The sequence below is a fragment of the Aspergillus fumigatus genome, chromosome 5 (genome assembly GCF_000002655.1).
Source record: "Aspergillus fumigatus Af293 chromosome 5, whole genome shotgun sequence".
In the NCBI taxonomy this organism is placed as follows: Eukaryota; Fungi; Ascomycota; class Eurotiomycetes; order Eurotiales; family Aspergillaceae; genus Aspergillus; species Aspergillus fumigatus.
In genome coordinates this window covers 2,678,190-2,699,519 of record NC_007198.1, presented here as the reverse complement: position 1 = coordinate 2,699,519, position 21,330 = coordinate 2,678,190, and the positions used below count along the sequence as shown (strand labels likewise).

Below are 21,330 nucleotides of genomic sequence, written 5' to 3'. Positions count from 1 at the left end.
AAGTACGGACAATATATACATTGCATTGTGCAAATACATCAATAGGTTATTGAGGTAAATTATTAGGTAGCGCAACATATTTGATATCAATATGTAATGACTCGCATTGACCGCGACCCAAACGTGGCATGAATCCATTAAGATGACTACAGTGTTTCTTCCAGGGCGAAGACCTGCATTGAAGCTTCTTGTTAGCTCTTAAATCGCCAACGAAGGGGAAGGTGGATGGAGTACATACCAGCGCTGTTCGGGTAGGAAGATAGACCTGCAGGTAATTACTCCGCCCGTTCCAGGGCATATCGGTGGTGAAGAAGCGGGTCTCCTTGAGATTACGACCGAAGCCGCCAAATTCTGGATCATCAGTGTCTAGGACGATGCGGTAGGTACCTGCTTGCTCGACGCCGACACGGTAGTCGGTGAAGCTTTCTGTAGGGTGGAAGTTGAAGATCCAGAGCAGACCTGCGCGCTCGAAGGCGAGGACCTTGTCGATCTCGTGCTTGAGGCTCACGTAGGCTTGTGGAGAGTGCAGCCAGCCGTACTTCTCCTCGGTCAACTGCATGCTGCGGTCGAACTCGTTGAGGAACTTGTAGCGGAGGAGATGGTCTTCGGTGAGGTTGAGTTGGCGGCGGGCATACCAGAAGGAATTGTTGTTTCCGGCTCGGGGAAAGTCGAGCCATTCTGGGTGACCGAACTCGTTACCTTCGAAGTTGAGGTAGCCCTCTCCTCCCAGACCGTGGGTGACCAGTCGGATCATCTTGTGCAGGGCCATGCCTCGTTCGATGGTGGGGGTGAACTCGGTCAGTACGGACATGTGGGTGTACATTTCCTTGTCGCAGAGCCACATCATGAGCGTTTTATCGCCGACCAGGCTGAAGAAGTTAGTTGCTACGGACGACATTGCAGATCTCGGGAGGGGACTAACGCTTGATCATGGCTTTCTGCATAGGCGATTGTCTTCTCGCCGTGACGTCTGTTGGTTAGGGTGAAGGCGAGATTACCCATTTCCCACTCATTGTCGGATTTTTCCTTCAGGAGTTTGATGTACATGTCTGGGATGGCCATTGCAAGGCGGTAATCGAACCCAATGCCGCCGAGGGAGTGAGGTAAACAGAGAGCCGGCATTCCGGAGACGTCTTCTGCCACGGTGATGCAGTTGGGATACAAAGTATGGAGCATCTCATTGGCGAGAGTGAGGTACATCACACCCTCGTCGTCAACAGAAGGGCCAAAGTATTCGTGGTACCCGCCCGAAAACCCGCTTGATGAAAGTTAATGGATGAGTCAAGTATGTGAAGTCATGGTCTACTCACGTTCCTATACCATGGTGTACATAAAGCATACTTGTGACTCCGTCGAAACGGAAGCCATCGAAGCCGTATTCTTCCATCCAGAAACGAAGGTTGCTCAGAAGGAAGCGCAGGACCTCGTGGTGGCCGTAGTTGAACAACCGACTGTCCCACAGGTCATGTCGGCCCTTTCCTCCTTCATGGAAATAAAGGTGGTCTGTTCCATCAAACATGTTCAGTCCATCATCGACATTTTTTGACGCATGGCTGTGGACAACGTCAAGAAGCACTGTCAAGCCCATACTATGTGCTGTATCAATAAGCTCCTTCAGCTCGTCAGGGGTGCCGTAACGACTGCTCGCTGCGAAGAAGTTGTTGACCTGGTATCCGAAACTGGCGTAGTAGGCATGTTCCATTATGGCCATGAGCTGGATCGCATTGTACCCCAAGTACTTTATCCGAGGCAGCATGTTCTTCGTAAACTCTTTGTATGTCGCAACCCGGGTCTCGGGGGATGAGATACCCACATGGGCCTCATAGATGCGGAGGCTCTCTGGTTTCCTCGGGCGGGAATGTTTGAATTTGTACTGTTCAGACTCGGGAGGATTCCAGAACACGGACTCATAAATGGGGGACACTTCGAGGTCCTGGACCACACGCTTGATCCACGCAGGTATACGGTAGATTCGCTCTCCACTGGGAATGTCCATCGCAATCTAGACGATATGTAAGCAACACAGGGTTCCGGGTTGTGCTCATCACGAGCAATTACCTTGACCTTGCTATCATGCGGAATGGCTGGCATGCCATCCTTCGACGGCACTGTGATTTCCCATACGCCAAAGTTGTCTTTTGCCATGGGGTGTGCTGCTACATCCCAATTGTCTGTTCAAATCAGTACGCGCTCCAACGATCGCTAGACTATAGCGTGTGACGTACTGAAATCACCGACCAAGTAAGCTCGCACAGCATTGGGAGCCCACTCCCGATATGTGATGTCTCCATTGGCATTGACGTTGAATCCAAACTTCTCGTAGCCCTATGGTCGGCAAGGCAGTTTTGTTAGCTCAGATATCAGTTCCACCATGAGAATGTAAATTTTCAACGCCATACATCAAACTACTCGACTAGAGGAGATATGAAGTATACTAACCTTGCTAAACTTATCTAGACCACCCTCGTTTTCGTTGATTGTCTTGATCCAGTTTTCGACCAACCCGAATCTGTGTCGTAGAGCGTCGCGGAAAGGTTCAAGCCAAGGATCCAATTGGATAACACCTGTGAAATCTCAGTTGCCTGGAAGATATATGAGCTGAATGTCGAGTCCTCTGACCTGTGCCATCTGGAGGCGCGGACTGAGCGATGTTTGAAGCTTCAGTTGAAGCCATGGTTCCAGAAGATAGCGGCGATAAGCTCTCTGCGGATGATGGAGCGTCGCAAGAAAGTTGACGGAGGATATACTCAGCTCAACCACAACGTCCAGGTTAAAAATATGCAGAAAAAGACGGTAACACGAGATGAAGAGATTTTTCTTTCTACAAAATGTAACGATTGCAAGGGACCGGGAGGAGGGAAACCTGCTTTTGTCCCTCAGCAAGCCCAAGCCCATTGCGGGGGAGGAGCATCTAGATAGGCTAGCCTAAGGCAGAGATCGAAGGCCAAAGCTCCCAACACTGTGACATCACCTTTCTCAACCTTTTTCCTTTCTCTACTGACCGGGCCCAATTTTCCTTACTCTCAACGCTTGGACGACCCCTGCCTAATGCGTTTTAAAGTCAATTGCCACTGACTGATTAGGGTTGATGCAATTGATTCGATCACTAAGGTGGAGCAAGCTGTTGCAACACACAACCTCCCCTTTCTGTGCCTTGCGGGCCGGTCTGGAGCTCTCCACTTTGCAGCTCGAACCGCCGGACCAGACCCTTCCATGAGACTATGGTAGTGCCCGCATCGAGAAAGGCATGATTTGAAAAAGCGACGGAAGCTCAGCTATATTATCCCCGGTACGATCTGATGCTAAAAATGTTGCTTTATGAGCCACTACTCGAATTGAAGCGTGACCCCGCCCCAAAAGATCACGGATGCCCCTATGAGACAGGAGTGGCAACAAATCGCTTAGTGACGTCTCGCAGACGCGCAGCGACTTCAGTGACTTGGATGTTTTTTCATCTTCCAGATTTGAGTAGTTGACAGCTTAGCTGATCATGTAGAATGAAATTGTGTCAAGCTAATGGAAATTTGTCGAACAGAACTGAACCCGGAGCTTGTCCGGTATTCGATTAGAATGTTACAAAAATCTCGGAAAACTGCATGAAGCTCGAATCGTATCATCGAGCTCAAGATGCGATGGTACAATACCAGTTTCGAGGCAGAAATTATATTGCGCTCCCGAAGTGGTGGTGACCATGACGGTGTCTCGATGGTCGACTGCCGCCTGTGGGCACTGGACCAGGATTACCCGAAGGCACAGGACCAGCACTCTCAGGAGCTGACTGACCGGTTTCCTGTGGAGCGCCCTGCACCACTTGCTCTGAACGGGATGCGGCTGCAGGCGTCTCCACGCTCATGTCAACTGCGCGTGCCTTGGCGGCTTTAGTAGACTGCTTAGACATCAAAGCGCTGTAAGGAGTTGCACCCGGATAGAAAGACGTGGGAATGGTCGGGATCGGAATTGACTTGGTGCTGCCGGAATCAGTCGACAAATCCGAAGCCATCTTCGCCGCTGAATAGCCTGACGGAGCACTGCTGACGGTGGTCGTGGTCACTGCGTAAGAGGTGTGATGAGATCCTGACTTTAGGCAGAATCCCGAACCATAGGCACTTTGGCACGAGTACCACTGCTTGCTGCCGGTCTCGGTCCACATGGCAAAGTCTTCAATAAGGATGTTGTAACAGGGCACTTTATCAGGACAGATGATCTTGATGGGCCCGCGTTGTGCGCCGTTCGCCTCGGTTCCCTTCCAATTCTTGATCGTAATGTTGTTCAGTGTGACACCATCTCCTGACACTGCGCTCATGCTGCTCCAGAAGCTGTCGATGTCCAACGAATAAGCGTTGCCGTGACCTATGGCCGTTTTGACGCCCTCGGTCAGCCTGCCTGTATGCTGAATGACAAGGGAAGTGCTTGCTGCTTACCGATGAAATTCTCAAAAACGACATTCGAAACAGTGCCGCTGCCACCATTGCTCTTGATCATCATCATCTGGTTTGAGTTCCAGGTGTAGATGTTCTTGTAGGTGATGTCGCTGATATCCGTGTCTGCCCCAAGGGAGCCCATGGCGCAACCACCGCTCAGGTTACAGTAGATGTTCTCCACGAGGATGTTCTTTGCGGGACTCTTAAGTCTTGCGTTAGCACCAAATATACTTGAGGATTTATGTCCAGTCATACCTTGACCGTTACACATTCGTCCTTGTTCGTCACCTCGAGCTATTGATCAATCAGCTTTGTGATCCAAAGTATCCTGATCGTATCCCGGAACGGAAGCCAATCCTCACATCATGGATCCAGATGTTGGTGCTCCACACATCGACACCGTCCAGTCCACCATGGTTTCCACCACGGATCGCCATATTATAGACCTCCCCATTGGAGCAAGTGTCGATAGAGAAGTGAAAGGAGGGGGAATCGACGAGAATCAAGTCATGAACCGAGAAGTCCGAGACATCCCACAGTCGAAGTAGACGAGGCCCACTCCAGTTGTTGGAGGCGTGAAACTCATATCCCAGGCCCTGCATGGCACCCGACGACGTACTGCTGTAGAGCTCAAAGTCGCTGGTATGCTCGATCATGATCATGTTGCCACCATCCGTGCCGGTCCGGTAGATGACTCCGTCGATTTGCAGCGCCCATGCTTTACCATTTGCCAGCTTGACCCAGGTGGACATGGCATAGTCCCCGGCGGGGATATACACCAGTCCACCCGACTTACAGGCCGCAAATGCTGCCGCGAGAGGTGGTCCCAGATCGGTCTTCTTGTCTGCTTTTGCTCCATAGTCGAGCACATTGCATGTCTTCTTGGCCGCCTTTGCAGACGCCGAGGTCAGGGGTCCGACAGAGCCGGAAAGTGATGCAGCAGCAAAGCTAGGTACCAGCCCTAGAAGAGAGAGCAAAGTAAAGGCGTGAAGACGCATTGTCACTCAGAGCTTTCCAAAAGCAAAACGAAAGGAATGTGAAAGCATAAGTGGCAGCCACGGCCGGAGGAGTATCTCGGGAGGGCTAAAATACAGTTATCAAGCCGACTTGTCTGAAGCTGTCTCGACTCCAGAGTCGGAGCTCTACCTGGACGACGCCTCCTGGGTAATCTCCACATCTTAATGGTGAAACTCAGGGGACGAGTGGATATATTGAGAATGAGGCTTGCTGTGGTTTTGTCTAACGAATAGATACCTCCAATTTATTCTTCTGGAAGGCTTCTCCCTCTGGACGGTTTCTCCACCGATCAATTGGCGAAGCTTAGGTCTACACGGAATACCTCCGAACGGGCTGACACGCGTACCAAGCCAACGAAGGAACACACAGGGAAGAAGCAGGAGGTGACTAGGAACGACAGCAGAGGATGGTGGGTGGCTCGCAGGCAAACTCACTGATCAGTTGAGACACTCATTTATTTGTTGCTGCGATTGGCGTTTCCTACGTACGTGGCTTCATATATCTGTGTCATTCTGTGAGTTCTCCTTGGGGTGGAGGGATTACGGCATTTCCGGGTCATATATGCGTACTTGTTTCAGACTGTGGAGCACCTGCGTAGTGAAACAGCCGTCCAACCGAATTAAATTGAATTGGATTGTTGGTGTTCTTGTCGAGCGGGTTGACCACTTCAGGCTATGCAGCCTTTCCAGCAGGCTTTGCAACATTGTGACTATATACCATCAAAGACCGCCATGCAAACAACATAGATGGTCGTGATCAGGAGCAAAATGTAGTCTGAAGTCATGAAGTCGCACATGGTGTTGCTTTCATGGGCAGCTGCTTTCTTGCTATTCTGTTCTTTTTCTTTCACCCGTCTCAATGGAGGGAACATGGCTTTGAGAGTTTCAAGCACTGGATCAATAATGCCAAAGATACCGAGTGGCGCCATTTCACTGTCTTCCGTCGATGAGCTTGTTATCCAGCCACCACAGGCTGCTTGCCCTATATAAACAACAAGCACATGAGATGCAACACCTACTCTTGCTTTCCTTAACCCCCAGATCCTCAACCTATCCTCCCTCCAGATATCTGTATATTTGTTGCTACCCCCATATCACACTTGGAAGAAGTACTCTTTATTGCAGCAATGGTAAGATTATTACGTTCTGTAACAATGCCTTGCGGTGCAACTTGAGAGGGAAGGCTCCGATTGATGTCTTCCAGGTGTCCGAGTGTGTCGGTAATACTACCAGAAGCAGATGATTGCAGCTCAGCATGATCCTGCTCATGGAGAACCAACAGAGCTCGAGATACAGACACAGGCGAGCCTTCTGAACAGGCGCATTTATAAAGGGCAGCATTAGTGGTCTAGCCACCGCGATAAAGAACAGCGGCAGATATACGGCCTTTGGTTACCCATTCATTCGGTTATTTGGCTGCGAATTCGGGGTTTCTACCTCAGGGATGATAAGGATGGAATCATAGTCCAAGTTGAGCTTGCACGACCTGGAGAAAGACATCCCAATGCGTATGTCATATCTGAGAGAACGGATCACCCAGCATCCTGTTCGGTTTTTCGGGTTAACTCTGAAGGATGAAAAGGGGATCAACAGGTGGTCTAAGCGACATCACCATCTACTCTCAAGGCCATATTTAAAGTGAACAACTTGGTTGACTGGCTACATGGTGCGACAATCAGTACCTTGAAAACGCGATGCAGACGACATATTTCTATCAACCCAACTAATATAAATGTTGCCGAGGACTCAAAGTTCTTCCTGGTCGTGCCTATATCTCGGATGACGGTTCATGGTCCAAGAAACTACCGTCATCTACTGCGGAAAAGCGCAGAAGTGCAGACAGTGATCAGTCTGAGCCTGTGCCTGAGCAGCTCCGTGGCAAGAAAGCTGCAAAATAGGTTGCCATGCCTGTCTAGCATGTTATTAGACTGTCATGATAATAGGCTGCGCAAGGTCTACAGTGAGGACGCTGTTTATTTTATTTGATTTTATTTTTCAGCGGAGGCAGTATGTTGTACAACGTGGTGACTGGTGGTACTTCCACCTCACCAAGTATCTAGAGAGATCTCACCGAATACATTGCGTTACCAGGCCTCACCGTCTACCATAACAGACGGTAGCATGTTCCTATAACTACTGCCTAGTCGCGAGGATCTAGAGCTTTTTCATATCGATATGCGCTATATCACACATTATAGTACACGCTCAGCATGCCACAAGCACCATCCGCTTGATCAGGTCGTGTAGCTGTGCTGACAGCTGCGGGAGGACGTCAGAGTGTTCATCAAGGGTTCCCAAGCGGAGATAAAAGCGCTCCATGACGTCGTACACATAGGCAGTGCTGTTAGAAACCGCGTTTATTCTCCTTGGAGAGGGAAACGGCACTGTATATGTGCCCTTCCCCCGTTCTCGAAGCATTTGGCAATCTTCAATAATGTGAGACGGATATGACTTCGACCTAACCTTCCTCACGTCGACCCCTTGTAACAGAAATTGCAGTCCGCTTGCCTGGAACAGTGTATTCCGTATGCAGCCATGCTTCTGCTCTTCTTTGGTCTCCGCAGGGGATCTGAGAGTATCCATAATGAACCGTTCTTCTTCAAAGATACCTCACAAGTCTACCAGTCACACGGCCACAGACAATCCTCTTTCATCCACTTCAGCGAGTTTGGCGGGTGCACCGCCTCAGCATTCACTGATTTGTTGAGATGCGGAGATTTTTCACGAATCAAGCAGTGAAGTGAATGTATGCTCACCCTCCCTCCCTTTCGCTATCCACTAGCTAAGTGCGGAGACAGGTACTTAAGACAAGTAAGTCAGATAAAGCAAATCTAAGAATAGACCCATGACTAAAGAGGTAAGATGGCCGAGTGGTTAAGGCGAGTGACTTAAGTGCTGCGTGCTGTACCACAGCTTTTACATAAGCTGTACAGGCCGCTCAAATTCACTTGACGAAAGTCGCGTGGGTTCGAACCCCACTCTTACCATCTTTTTTGCGAGCAGTTACAGCCGCACTATCTTATTGCACCTGCTCTCCTATATCTATTTATGATCATGAAAATAACTGTCCTCGCCCGGCCTGCAGGTTACGACGCAGGGCTGGGAGGCAGCTCACCCGTGAACCAGCCACTCGGGCTCTCCCCCAGCTCAAACTCCAGCGTCCCTCCATTCTCAAAGACATCATGCCATGTCAGCCAGTTCTTCCGCCACGGGTTCCCATTAACCTTGAGACTTTGCACATAAATCTTGCTGTCCCCGTTGCCGTCACCCCCGGTTGCCGTGACACGCAGCTGCTTCCCCCCCCCTAGATCGATCGTCAGAGACTCAAACCACGGTGAGTGGATGAGGAACGTCGTCTGCCCTGTAATCGGATACAGCCCGATCATATTCCAGAGCAGCCATGTCTGCATCGCTCCAGCGTCGCTGTTCCCCGGTAGACCTGCGACGCCGGTATTGAAGTACTTCTTGGCGACTTTGCGAGATTGCGCGACGGAGAGATCCTGTCGGTTGACGTAATTGTATAGGTATGGGATGTTGAACATGCTAACTTGTCAGCACCCCTTTTTTTTTTTTTTTTTTCCTGCCTGGATCAAGAAGCTTCTGAGAAGATGAGGACTTACGGCTCATTCGTAGGATCGAAAATCATCCCATTGGACCCGCTCGCCCCCTCCGTAAACATGGTATTTAGCCGATCGACAACCGTTTGCTCGCCTCCCATGCGCTCAACCATCTCCTTCATATCATGCACACTCGCCCACGAGTACGCCCACGAGCTCGCCTCGTAGTACGGATCCCCCCAGTACCCGCTGTCCGCTAGAGGATCCGTCTCCAGAAATCCGGAGGTACTTCGCGGGACCACAAACCCCGAGAACCCCAGCGACGTCTGCTCCGGATTCCAGTGGTTGCGCCAGTTGCGCGAGCGGTTGAGGTATTTCTCCGCGTCGGCCTGCTTCTGTAGTCCTGACGCCACCTGGTACACCGCGAAGTCATTGCAGGCGTATTCCACCGCGCGCGTCACGGCCCGGGTGTACTTTGGCGTGATGAACCCCAGAGCTAACCAGTCGGGGAGCGCGCCGCGGCCTTCTTTTGTGGATGAATCCGGCGCCATCGGGTCGATGGGGTCGTTGGGGGGCGCGACCTCGGCGTCTTGCACCAGGGCTTTGTACCCGTCTTCCCAGTTGACGGCGCCGCGGACGCCCTTGACGTAGGCGTCGGCCAGGATGTTGTCTGCGTTGGAGCCGCCCTGGGTGCGGCCGTTGTAGTTGGAGGAGCGGGCGTCCGGCAGGTAGCCTTCGAACCGCCAGATGTCGATCAGGGAGCGGATCTGCTCTTCGTAGGCGGTGGGCTGCAGGACTTGCATGAGAGCTTCGGAGCAGCGGAAGAGGTCCTTGCTTCGTCAGTTTGGTGTTGCATGGAAAGGGGAAAGGGAGGAGTACCCAGTACGTGAAGATATCCTGGTAGTAGGGCTCTGAGGATGTCCAGCTGGGATTCTCGCCTGTCTGGTTTGTCGGAATCAAGTGCATAAAGTACAGCGAGGTGTACAGCAGCTCGAGGCTGGTGTTGTTGGTGTTGGTAGTGGTCACCTTGGACAAGACGGTGGTGTTCCATTCAGCCTTGGTGGCGTCAACTACAGCGGTGAACGCTGTCCCCGGGGGGATTTCATCCTGGACGTGCTTGCAGGCTTTCTGCGTGGAGATCCACGAGATTCCAACCCGAGACGTCACCACCTCGTCCTGGAAGGCGAAGAGTCCTCCAACCCGCGTCGACGCCGAAGTCGAAGACGCGGAGCCGCTCTCCTGCCTGACACTACCCTGCGCATCCGTCCCAATATACGTCGCGTTGCTGACCGGCTCCGCATCAAAGTACCCACCTGGAATTCACCACCGTCAGCAAAATTTCCCCCAAGCACAACACTGACACAAAAAAAATTCGCAACCAACAAAAGTAAATAGCCCAATCCGGGGCCCGATTCCACCCATTATCATACACTCCATGCCCCTCATAATGGCCATCGGCAAAAATCCTCAAATTCCCCCCCTTATACCTCTGACCCAGCCCCTGCCCCCGAAACGACGGCAGAACATGCGACACATCCACCAGCACATTCCCTGTCTTCCCGGCCGGGAACGTATACCGATACATGCCCGCGCGCGCGGTAGCAGCCAATTCAACAGCCACGCCGTCCGTCGTGCGCGCGCGGTAGTATCCGACCTCAGCCTCGTCGGCGCCGGCCCGCGCCACCGTCCTATTCGACAGCGGGTCGGGGACGTCGCCGACGAGCGGTAACTGCGCGACAGTCCCGTACTTGGGGGCGCCGCCGGTGCCTTGCTCGTGCATCATGCTGAAGCCCGAGAAAGCGCCGGTGGGCAGGTAGCCTGAGTAGGCGTCTGTGCCCGGGTTGAGCAAGTCCGGGCCGAGTTTGACCATGCCGAAGGGGCGGGCGACGCCGGGGAAGTTGTTCCCGCCATTTTGGGTGCCGGTGCTGTGGCTGCATTAGCACAGAAGGGAAAACCAGAGTCAGGGCCGGGAAGGAAGGCGGGGGGGGGGGGGGGGGTTTACGTACAAGAGGTTCACGTAGGATGTTAGGTCGGTGGCTTTGACGGCGGGATGTAACAGGGCTACGACTAGGAGGACACTCAGACAGGGCATCGTTAGTAACGCGGCTGCTATTGCCGATAGGATAAGTGAGCGACGATGAGGCCTGGCGGGGGGAGAGTCAGTACGCTGTTTCATGAATACGATGGAGGTAGTCTTGCCTCTGTGTCCGTCTGTTGGCGTCTCTGGTATAAATCTAAGAACAATCAATCTACTCCAGCGAATGCATAGTCCACCACACGACCATGGATCACGGCTCTAAACATATAGCAAGACAAACGAGTGACAGGGTTCCCCTCAATTGATGGCGGAGTAGACCGCTACAGGGTTGTACTGCTACAACAGTAAGCATTGAATGAAAGGACGGATGGTGGACATCCAGAGCAGGGTCAGTCGACCAGTGGAGGCATGAGGGCTCGACACATGCGACAGTCAGGCAAAGAGTGTGGTCAGCACTAGAGGCGCGACTCGAAAAGTCGATCGACTAGCTGCAGGGACTCTTTTAGTCTCCATCCTGCGTCCCTAACTAGACCAGAAAACAGATAGACCCGAAGTAAGGGATCGGACATGGATTCTTGACTACTATCTGGCAAGCAATGAATGACCAATCACAATATACATTTCTCAATAGTGCATCGGATCAATATACCAGGGCTCATCTGCCCATCCTTGAAAAATGCTGCAAGGAATGCAGCATTTCTTCAGTCCGTATCATAATGCCCCTGACCCGACACATGGCCAACTCAACCATGGATATAAGCATCAGTCACTCCAGTCACAAGCCCGGGTGCGCACATGCGGGAGCCCAGAAAATCGGCGTGCCGCACCCTAGGACAAGTACTTTACTCCGTCCCTTAGGCTCAGCACTAAGCTGCGCCCAGAGCAAATGATCAGCCCACATGCTAGGCAAACAACACTGATTGGTTGTGCAGTAGAGTCGGCGTCATAAGGCTCTAGAAGCATCGGCAAATGTCAGCTCGCCGGGCTAGCTCAATCGGTAGAGCGTGAGACTCTTAATCTCAAGGTTGCGGGTTCGACCCCCGCGTTCGGCTTCTTTTTTTCTTCTTCTTTATTCTTCATTTTTACCACAATGAGTGAAATAAACGGTTTATTGACTGTCTGTATTGATATTGTATCAGTTTTTCTCCTTAAGGCAACCAGTACAGTCATAGTTTTGTATGATGCCATCCAAGCAACTACCGAGTGAATCCGCATACATCCCTCATGGTTGTACATAGTCTCCGCCAGTGCTCATCGAATGATGCAGTCAACGAAGTCAGAGTTCTCTAGTATTGCCATGAATCATCCCCTCAATCACCGCCCTCTCTCCACTCTCCTGCACTAACCCCCGGAAAATCCCATTCTCAATCATCATCAGCTCGCCCGGTGGCCCCATCTCCACCACTCTCCCCCCATCCAGAACAATAATTTTATCAAAGTCCGCAATCGTCGACAGTCGATGCGCAATAACCAGCAACGTACACCCACGAATCACCTGCCGCAGCGTGCGCTGGATCCGAATGTCCGACTCCATATCGATGGACGCCGTCGCCTCGTCCATGATCAGGATCTTCGGCCGCGAGACCAGCGCACGCGCAAGACAGAGGAGCTGCTTTTGGCCCTGCGAGAGGTTTCGTCCTCCTTCGATGATAGTTGCATCGAGGGAGAACCCGTCCTTGTAATCCCCCGGAGCATAGTCTTCTGACCGGAGCAGCCCAACTTCAGCCAGAGCGTCAAGCAACTCGCGATCATCATGCTGGCCGAACGGGTCCAGAACCTCGCGCACCGTGCCAGCAAACACAACCGGGTCCTGCGGGATGATGCCCACGCGCGAGCGGAGATCGTGTAGCCGCACCTGGGCGAGATCGGTCCCGTCGATGTGGATGGATCCGGACCGCGCGTCCAGGCAGCGGAGGAGCGCCAGGGCGAGCGAGGATTTGCCTGCGCCTGTTCGGCCCACGATCCCGACTCGCTCGCCGGCGCGCAGGGTGAAGGTGAGGCCCTGCAGGACGGGCGGGAGGTCGGGCCCGTAGGCCACGCAGAGATCGGTCACCTGGATCTCGCCGGCGGGCGGCCAGGAGGCGGGTACGGGAATGCCGGATTGGGGTTCCTGGTCGAGCTGCGTGTACTCGACTATGCGCTCGGCGGCGTTGGCGTCTAGTTCGAGTTTGGCGTACTGCGAGAGGAACCAAGAGATGTGCTCGGAGAGTTCCAGGGCGAAGCTGAGGGCGAATCCGGCGAGGGGGGCGTCGAGGGTGCGGATGGTGACGAAGGTGATGGTCACGGAGGCGACGAACTTAGATGGTTAGCACTAGCAGTGGTGTGATAGAGGAGGGGGGAGGTACAATTGCTCCAACCATGCTCATCCAAAACGCCATCCAGCAGGAGAATAACCGCTTGTGCCAGAGGGCCTGGCAGTGGATGTCAATCAGATCGTACATGCGCTTCAGGTACGCGTTCTCCCTGCCGAATGCACGGATGGTAGGCAGCCCAGTCAGAAGAGACCCGACCAGCTCGAAGATGGGCGATCGAGCGGTACTTTCTAGCCGTTTTGCCTCGCGGGCGCCGGTCACGAAGAAGAAAGCGACTGTCCATGATGCCAAGAGAGTCAGCAGGCCAAGGCCGACGATAAGAGGAGAAGTGACCGAAGCCGCGGCAATGACTCCGAGGATCATGATGCCGCTATGCAGGAGATACGAGAGATCCAGAGCAAGGTTCGAGTCGAAGGTACCGAAATCCGACGTGAACCGGTTCAGGATCTGCCCAACTGGTGTCATATCGAGGAATCGGAGAGGGGCCCGGAGGATGGTCTGGGCGAACTGTTCGAACATCACCTTGGAAGCTCTAATGGAGCCGCGGAGGATCGTCTGGATCCTGATGATGTCCAGGATCCACGATGCAAATGCCAAGGCGAAGTAAATCGAGCTATAGTAGACAAGGCGATGGTCCAGATGCAGCCCACCAGTCCTGAAATCTGGATGATCACCAGACTGTGTGAGGATCGACCGCGGAGGACTTTCATTGTATGCTCTGGTCCAAATTGAAACCCAGTACGGAGCTGCCAGGTTCAGGATCAGCGTTAAGATGCAAAGGACGGCGACGAGAATCCAGCGAGAGTAGCCCCCGGAGGCTTTCATATAAGCCTTGTACACCTCGGCCCTGACCACACCACGCTCTCGCTTCTCTTCCTCGTAGTACTTTTTGGGCTGGCCATCTGAACGCGGAGTAGCGTTTGTTCGCTGAACAGGCTTCAATGTCGTAGGTGTGCTATCCGACGGGTCTGATGTGCTGTCATCGAGTCTTTGGTCGGGAGTTTCGTCTTGCAGAAGACTGGATGGATGCCCTGCTTGCACAACTCTGCCATTCTCCAGCCTCACCAGGTACGCAGCTCCTCCAAGACACAATCGAACATGGTGAGTGGCCAGGACCCTAGTTCGCTCTTTCGCAAGACTGCCAGTCAAAGCATGGTCATAGAGATGCCGTCCAACATTCGAATCAACCGCACTAAAGATATCATCCAAAACGAGAATACTCGCACGACTATACAGCGCCCTCGCCAACGCCAGACGCCACTTCTGCCCCCCGCTCAGATTGATCCCATTAGCACCAATATCCGTTCTATCGCCGTCAGGAAACGACTGAAGATCATGCGAGAGCGCGCAGGCGTGAATGACCTTGTCATAGCGCTCGGGGTTAAACGGCAGCCCAAACAAGATGGCATCCCGGATCGTTGCGTTCTCAATCCATGGATCCTGGGAAACATAGGCAACCAGACCATCCACTATCCAGTTTTCCTCGCCAGCTGGCCGATTGGTGGCTGATGAGTGAGGGAAGATTGCAGTCCCCTTTACGATGTCGGCTTCGCCAATGAGTGCTTGAAGGAGTAGTGACTTGCCAGCACCACTCCGTCCGGAAATAACTGAGAGCTCACGTGGAGGGAGGTCCAGATTGAGACCCGTGAGCTGGAACTGCCCTGTTGCGTCTTCTGACCCAGCTGACGGCCATGCAATGGTTGCGTCGCGAAATGATATAGCGTCACCCCGCACCCTCTTGTCCTCGTGTTCTTCCAGATCTAGGAAGCCCTCGATTCTCCGAAGGCTGACCCTGGCATCCAGTAGTTCGGTAAACATCTCCGGGAACATGCTGAGCACGCTCTGTAGATTTTCAAAGAGCGACAGCGCGGTGAACGCAACTGAGACGGCAATTGAGCCATTCAGGTAGATATGCGTCGCGATGGAGAGACAGCTCATGCACAGCGGGCCGAGCGTCCAGATGGCAGTCAGGAAGACGTCGAGTTGGAAGACAGTGTACTGGTTACGCAGCTCTTTTTCGCGCAATCCCAGGATCTTGTCGTACCATTGTGTTTCCAGCGCGCTGAACTTGATCTGCCGTATGCCGCGCATCATGACCGTCAGATTCGAAGATTTGTCGTCCCGGCGGTCCATGAGGGCTTGTTCCTGTTCACTGTACCGATTCGTTAAATGGTAGTAGAAAGGTATAAGAAGGACAGGGATAGCGCAGCCAGCCGCGATGGGTTTCCATCCCATCAGGTATACGAGGAAGACGATGGCGATGCTAAGCTCAAGCACGCAGTCGAGAAGCAGATGGCTGTAGGCGACGAACTCGGAGACTCTTTCCACGTCTACGCCGAGGAGATTGAGGACAGAATGTTTTGTCCTGGGTGGAGCATCGTCATCGGCATCATCGTCGTCTTTGTCGCTCGCAGCATCCTCATTCTCGCTATCGTCGGCGGAGATCACGACATCCTTCAAGCTCATGGCTTTCTTGGATATGACCGCGAGCAGCTGTTCATTGATCGGCAGAGAAAGCTTCATATCAGCTACAAAGTCTCTCAGGGATATGGACCATGAGGTGACCACCATCGATAGCCCAAGACCTAGGGCAGCCAACCATAGTTGCAACTGGTTGCTTGCTCCCGCATCACGGTCCTCAAAGAGGCGAAGGATGGTAAGGAGGAGGAAGTGAGGGAGGAAGTTGACCGCATTGGCGACGAGCTGCAGGATTACCTGAAAGGTGATCTCTGCCCAGTACAGCTTAAGCCACCTCCTCCATTGCGCCGAGGCTGCGCTGACTGCAAAGAAGGAGCTGGAGAGCGTCTTTGCACGAACTTCGTCTCCAATAACTGGGAGGTCATCAATGTTGAGTCGTTTATTCTTTGCCGCGATGGAAAGGGTTCTATACGCCCAGGAGAAGGTGTATCGGTTTAGGAACGAGACAGATTTCTGAGAATCGACTGGACGGCCATTGCGGTAGAGGGTAGGCCCTCTTGGGAAGGCGAGGTTCACGAAGACTAGAACGAGCGCGGCGACCAGTTGAACAATACTCGATGCATCTCGGGAAGTCAGGTTGAAGTCAGGGTTGCTGTGCAACGACAACGCATATGGCCAGGCCAGGCAGATGCCTACGGCCAGACTAGCCAAGGCGCTGTAGTAGCCTAGGCGATACCTGGCTTCTGGATTTTGACGGCTTATGAGGACCAATTCTTGGACAAGGATCGTGAGCTGCAAATATCGTCATCTCTAGAGCTCGAAAGCGCTCGGGAGCGGCGCGTCTTACCCACGTCGCGAAATGAAGGACATTTGACGCAAGCACTGGTTGTCTGCTGAAGCACGACCAGACTGCCGCAATTGTGGCTGCTACTGCCACCACAACTACAGTGATGCGCTGCCAGACTGATCGTGGCGACTTGCCGCTGGTGATCAACTCATCATTGTTGCTTGATTTGATTAATCTGTATGCTTTCTTGCTTCCATAGTCGGCGAGAAGCTGACGAACATGAGGGATGGATAGGAGCAAGATCGCTGATGCCCCTACGGAGGGGATGAGGGTCGACAAAGGCATTGGCGTGAGACCAACGATTTCATTCCGAGAATTTGCAGAGATATCGAGTCGGAAAAGTCAAATATGAACCAAGGAACTGCCAAGATGGCTACTCGTAATGAGTCAAGACCTGACCGGGCCATTCCAGGCATCAGGATTTCTGCAAGATCTGATTGTCGGGCACCGGATTAGGACATGTTCTTCGTCTCAGCGCCAAGGGTAAGAAATCACAGATTTGCATTCTCGTTCAAATTTCTGATGAAGGAGTATGCAGATAATAACTAGCTGGTGTCAGCATATTTGTAATTGTAGGCAGACGTAACTCAAAGGCGTCCCCTGTATCTGCAGACGACAGTCTTTTCTCCATGTCTATTTGATACGACGTCTGTGGTGTTCCAAACCCGACTAAAGGATTTAAGCTCAGGCATTTCTACTAAAGAAGAATATTGGGTTAGCCTGTATCTGGCTGAACTAGTCCACACCCTGCATTACGCTGATGAAGCTTAGGCGGAGGTACCTACATTTTGCACATCTGGAATCTTCCACTGCCAATCGAGCAATCCTGAAGAAGACGAACATCTCGGGATGATCCACAGGCTGTAAGTAACTGATCTCGATAGATCTCATTCGAAATCCGGAAAGCTGCTCCTCATTATTAATGGGCTTGGAATACGAGGCAATTTGTCAGCATCGTGCCTCTAGTTAACTACCTTATATAGAGTATACTTACTTATACTTCATAAACAGTCCTTAAATAAAAGAGAAAGCGCACAAGTTCTGTTAGCTATATAGGAACCTATCTGCTTAGGGCTAATAATCCAGATGTAAGCTTGAATATAGGGCACCTGTAACATCATGATGAATGCTTAGCTGGTACTCTTGCAAAATAGGCATCATCTCGATCGCTGCTTCTGTAGTTTATAGCTGTTAGTAGCGTGGTGCAGAGAAAGCAACCGGCCCGGGTGGACAGAAATCCCCTCTGGTCTCTTTCGGGAAGTTCTGGCGGAGCAGAGACGTTCGCATACTGCCTTGACTACCGGGTTTCTCTGCACAAATTGATCAGTAAAAAGCAATGAGATGGCCTGGTCGCTATTCAGCTCATCCCCGGTGGACTGATCTTCACCGTACTGTTCTTTCTCAAAGGATCCCTCACTGGCTGACAGGAAAGGGTAAATACGAGGAAGTCCCAGTACCTAGCTTGCATCCGAAACAAAGAAGCGACCCACGAGCAAAGAGAGAACAGACAGCTGAGATCAGAACACCAAGAGGTGGACCCGGCAAGAATTCCTACAGACAAATAACCGGAATCGCTTACTCTTCGTAGCTGTGCTCTTGTCCTGGTAGCAGTTCAGCAGCACAAACTCAATCGGTTATATGCTCCTCAGATATTCCAGTACCAGAGTGTGACAGTTCATCCCTCTCGGCTTCGCGTCTATGCAACAGTCAAGGTTGTCGCTATAGAGAATTTCTTGTTCACTGGTGACTGATGCCAAGTCTCGTTAGCGTTGCTGCCTGCATGGCGACGACCATATGTCTCATTTGGGCTGGCTCAGCCACGCATCCGCGACCCCGGCATCTATTCACCCTAGTCGCCATCGGCTATTCGGGCTAGAAACCTGTCCATTGAACTAGATTGGCGAGATAAGATGACCTCTGCACGTTTCTGTTGTTCAAGCGCATTGCTGTCCCCAACAAACTTCGTGTATACGGCGTTGGTCTCGGAGCCACGAGTCAGTGGCTTTCATTTCGTCGGAACCGAGATTGCGCGAAGCTGCAAGCCAGACGAAGAAAAACAAGATCCAAGTCATGATTCAGAGCAATCTCGCGAACGCAGTCGTCGGCCGAGACAGAAAGGTCCATGAAACTGGTCTTATCATACGGAGCGGGGTCCTATACCACCTTCCTAGCTGGGCCTAAAGTGGATACAATCTGTGAGTCAGGGAGATGGATCGCCAGCTTCTTTTCTTCCAGAGACGTAGTTTAAACCTGTTTCAAATTACACAGGATTGATTGATTCTTTTGAGCTGTGGCCAGATCCATGCAATAGGAAGCTGGATTGTCGCTCGGCTGGATGAAGGCGTGGGCACCAGTATGTGTGCAGAAAACAGCAGTTCTTCAAAAGTTTAGTGTGATAATTGCCCAGAACCAGGATTGTCGCATATTTCAAAATTGGAGAGACATCAAGTTCGTAGAGGGCCTCTGTTCTTCGAGGTGTCTCGTCGGCGATTGAAACTTATTATCACTGCAGTTGAGTTCTAAACTGCCGCATCGAATGGGTGGGACATTCTGACTCAACGATAACAGATGCATGACACTCCTTGCAGTAGGACAAGCGACACATAGCCCCAATTGTCTGCCCGACTCGGCCGTCGGCACAACCTGGAAGATGATCTCCGCAGAGTACATAAGTAAGCGGAAAGGAAATGTGTGCCTGATCGCAGCAGTATTGTCTACCGCAGCATTCGGGGTTGTGCTAGCCTATATTTCCACAGCCATGTTACACTTAAGCAAATGGTTTCTGGCGCCCTTTGTGTATGCGACGACCACTGCATCAAGTCCTAAGAGTTCGCCGAATGGTACAGCAGCTCGTCAATGTGTATTTCCCTCCCTGATTGAAGCAACGACGGCCGAGCTCCAGGAGGGGCTCACTAAAGGCTGCTTCTCCAGTGTCGATCTGGTCAATGTTGGTGCATCCCCTCCCCCATAAACAAACATTCATAGTAATAAAAAGGGAGTAGGCGTATGTGACGCGGATAAATGAGGTCAACTCGACACTTCATATGGTCCTCGAGGTCAATCCCGACGCATGGGACATAGCTCGGCAGCTTGACTTGGAGAGAAAATATGGACGGGTACGAGGGTGAGGCATACAGAAGTTAGGACCTTCATGAGAAAACCGTTCACTGACAGCTGGCAGACCGTTGCACGGCCTTCCCATCCTTGTCAAAGGCAACATCGGCACTGAGGACAAGACGGAAACAGCTGGTAAGCTTGTATGTGGTGACACTCCAACTCAAAACTGACTAAGATTACTAGCCGGCTCTTATGCGCTTGTTGGCGCCAAGGTGGCTGCGGATTCAACTGTTGCAAAGAAGCTCAGACAAGCAGGCGTCATCATCCTCGGCAAGACGAGCCTGTCAGAGTGGGCGAATTTCAGGTCACTGAATGGGTCCTCCGGCTGGAACGCTCAGGGAGGCCAGACATATGCAGCTTACTACCCAAAGCAGGATCCCAGCGGTAGTTCAAGCGGCAGCGGCGTCGCAGCTGACTTGGGCCTTGCCTTTGCAGCCCTAGGTACTGAGGTAAATGATTTTCATCTACATGGTCTCTATGCTATCGTGTGCTAATTTCGTGGATTGATTAGACAAATGGAAGCATTCTATCTCCGAGTGAGAATAGTAATATTGTTGGCATAAAGCCCACCGTCGGCCTTACCTCACGGTATATGGTCATTCCCATAAGCGAGCGCCAGGATACAATCGGGCCGATGGCCCGGACTGTCAAAGACGCAGCAATCATTCTTCAAGCAATTGCAGGTCCAGACAAAAATGACAACTATACGCTGGCGTCTCCATTTGGCAGTCACCTCCCGAATTACGTCGCCGCTTGCACGTTGTCCGGGTTGAAAGGGAAACGAATCGGTATACCTCGTAACGTCATCAACACTTTGGACGCGTCAAGTGAGCCGATAGTGTCTGCCTTTGAGGCCGCTGTCTCCGTGATTTCCAAAGCCGGTGCGACAATCGTTGAGGATGCGGACTTCACAGGCTACGACGAGTACCTCAACACTTCGATCACACAGGCTGTTGTGGCTGCTGACTTCATCAGCGATATTGCCTCATATCTCTCGAAACTGAAGACCAACCCGAACAACCTTCACAATCTGGAAGATATCCGGCGATTCACTCAGCAGTCGCCACTGGAAGACTATCCATCCCGTGATACAGGCATCTGGGATCTCGCGCTTGCTAGCGGTATCAACAACACCTCGCCCGAGTTCTGGCCAATGCACTTGCGGAGCCTGTACTACGGAGAAGAGGGAGGGTTGACAGGTGCCTTGTCCCGCCACAAGCTTGACGCTGTCATTCTTCCAACGGCTCTCGCTCCCGATATACCGGCAATCATCGGGGCACCAGCGATTACAGTTCCTCTTGGGTCTTTCCCTGCGGGAACACCCATTGAGTACAATAAACGAGGCAACTTGGTTGAAAAGGCGCCTGGCATCCCCTTTGGAATCAGCTTTCTTGGACCCAAATGGAGCGAGGAGAGCCTGATAGGCATGGCCTATGCATTCGAACAGCGGACGCTGGTGAGGAAGAAGCTGCAAAGATATATTGAACCGAAAAGCGACCTGAGCATGTTGTTATAATCAGTTTTCGGTCAGTAACACAGTATATTTATCTGTGTTTAATAGAGAGCTTCGCAAAAAAGGAATATCGGTAGATCAGACCATCGAA

At 52.0% G+C, this 21,330-nt stretch overlaps 5 protein-coding genes and 2 non-coding genes across 7 annotated transcripts; 3 read left to right on the top strand and 4 right to left on the bottom strand.

The window, feature by feature from the left end:
* Positions 1–46: 46 nt before the first annotated feature.
* Positions 47–2,674, bottom strand: AFUA_5G10540 (1,4-alpha-glucan branching enzyme GLC3; the record flags this gene model as incomplete). The annotated part of the gene is made up of 7 exons (XM_748497.1): positions 47–869; positions 923–1,258; positions 1,311–2,002; positions 2,059–2,171; positions 2,226–2,325; positions 2,440–2,564; positions 2,620–2,674. The coding sequence occupies 7 exons, from the start codon at positions 2,672–2,674 to the stop codon at positions 47–49; spliced, it is 2,244 nt and encodes a 747-aa protein (XP_753590.1).
* A 987-nt stretch (positions 2,675–3,661) lies between these two features.
* rhgB (putative extracellular rhamnogalacturonase) lies at positions 3,662–5,419 on the bottom strand (the record flags this gene model as incomplete). Its single annotated transcript, XM_748498.1, has 4 exons — positions 3,662–4,350; positions 4,422–4,623; positions 4,677–4,715; positions 4,784–5,419. The coding sequence occupies 4 exons, from the start codon at positions 5,417–5,419 to the stop codon at positions 3,662–3,664; spliced, it is 1,566 nt and encodes a 521-aa protein (XP_753591.1).
* A 2,874-nt stretch (positions 5,420–8,293) lies between these two features.
* On the top strand, positions 8,294–8,424 carry tL(UAA)1. Its single transcript has 2 exons — positions 8,294–8,330; positions 8,381–8,424. It is a non-coding gene (tRNA).
* A 99-nt stretch (positions 8,425–8,523) lies between these two features.
* On the bottom strand, positions 8,524–11,692 carry AFUA_5G10520 (alpha-1,2-mannosidase family protein; the record flags this gene model as incomplete). The annotated part of the gene is given in 6 exon segments (XM_748499.2): positions 8,524–8,980; positions 8,996–9,037; positions 9,058–9,824; positions 9,874–10,279; positions 10,308–10,919; positions 11,001–11,692. 6 exon segments carry the CDS (start codon positions 11,168–11,170, stop codon positions 8,524–8,526), a joined length of 2,454 nt encoding a protein of 817 aa, XP_753592.1. The 5' UTR covers positions 11,171–11,692.
* Positions 11,693–12,011: 319 nt separating this feature from the next.
* tK(CUU)5 lies at positions 12,012–12,084 on the top strand. Its single transcript has one exon. It is a non-coding gene (tRNA).
* Positions 12,070–17,536, bottom strand: AFUA_5G10510 (putative ABC transporter). Its single transcript, XM_748500.2, has 3 exons — positions 16,610–17,536; positions 13,378–16,554; positions 12,070–13,328 (listed from the first exon to the last, which is right to left on the bottom strand). Exons 1-3 carry the CDS (start codon positions 16,892–16,894, stop codon positions 12,309–12,311), a joined length of 4,482 nt encoding a protein of 1,493 aa, XP_753593.1. The 5' UTR covers positions 16,895–17,536; the 3' UTR covers positions 12,070–12,308.
* A 1,645-nt stretch (positions 17,537–19,181) lies between these two features.
* On the top strand, positions 19,182–21,242 carry AFUA_5G10490 (putative amidase; the record flags this gene model as incomplete). Its single annotated transcript, XM_748501.1, has 5 exons — positions 19,182–19,556; positions 19,612–19,733; positions 19,791–19,858; positions 19,910–20,175; positions 20,238–21,242. The coding sequence occupies 5 exons, from the start codon at positions 19,182–19,184 to the stop codon at positions 21,240–21,242; spliced, it is 1,836 nt and encodes a 611-aa protein (XP_753594.1).
* Positions 21,243–21,330: the final 88 nt, after the last annotated feature.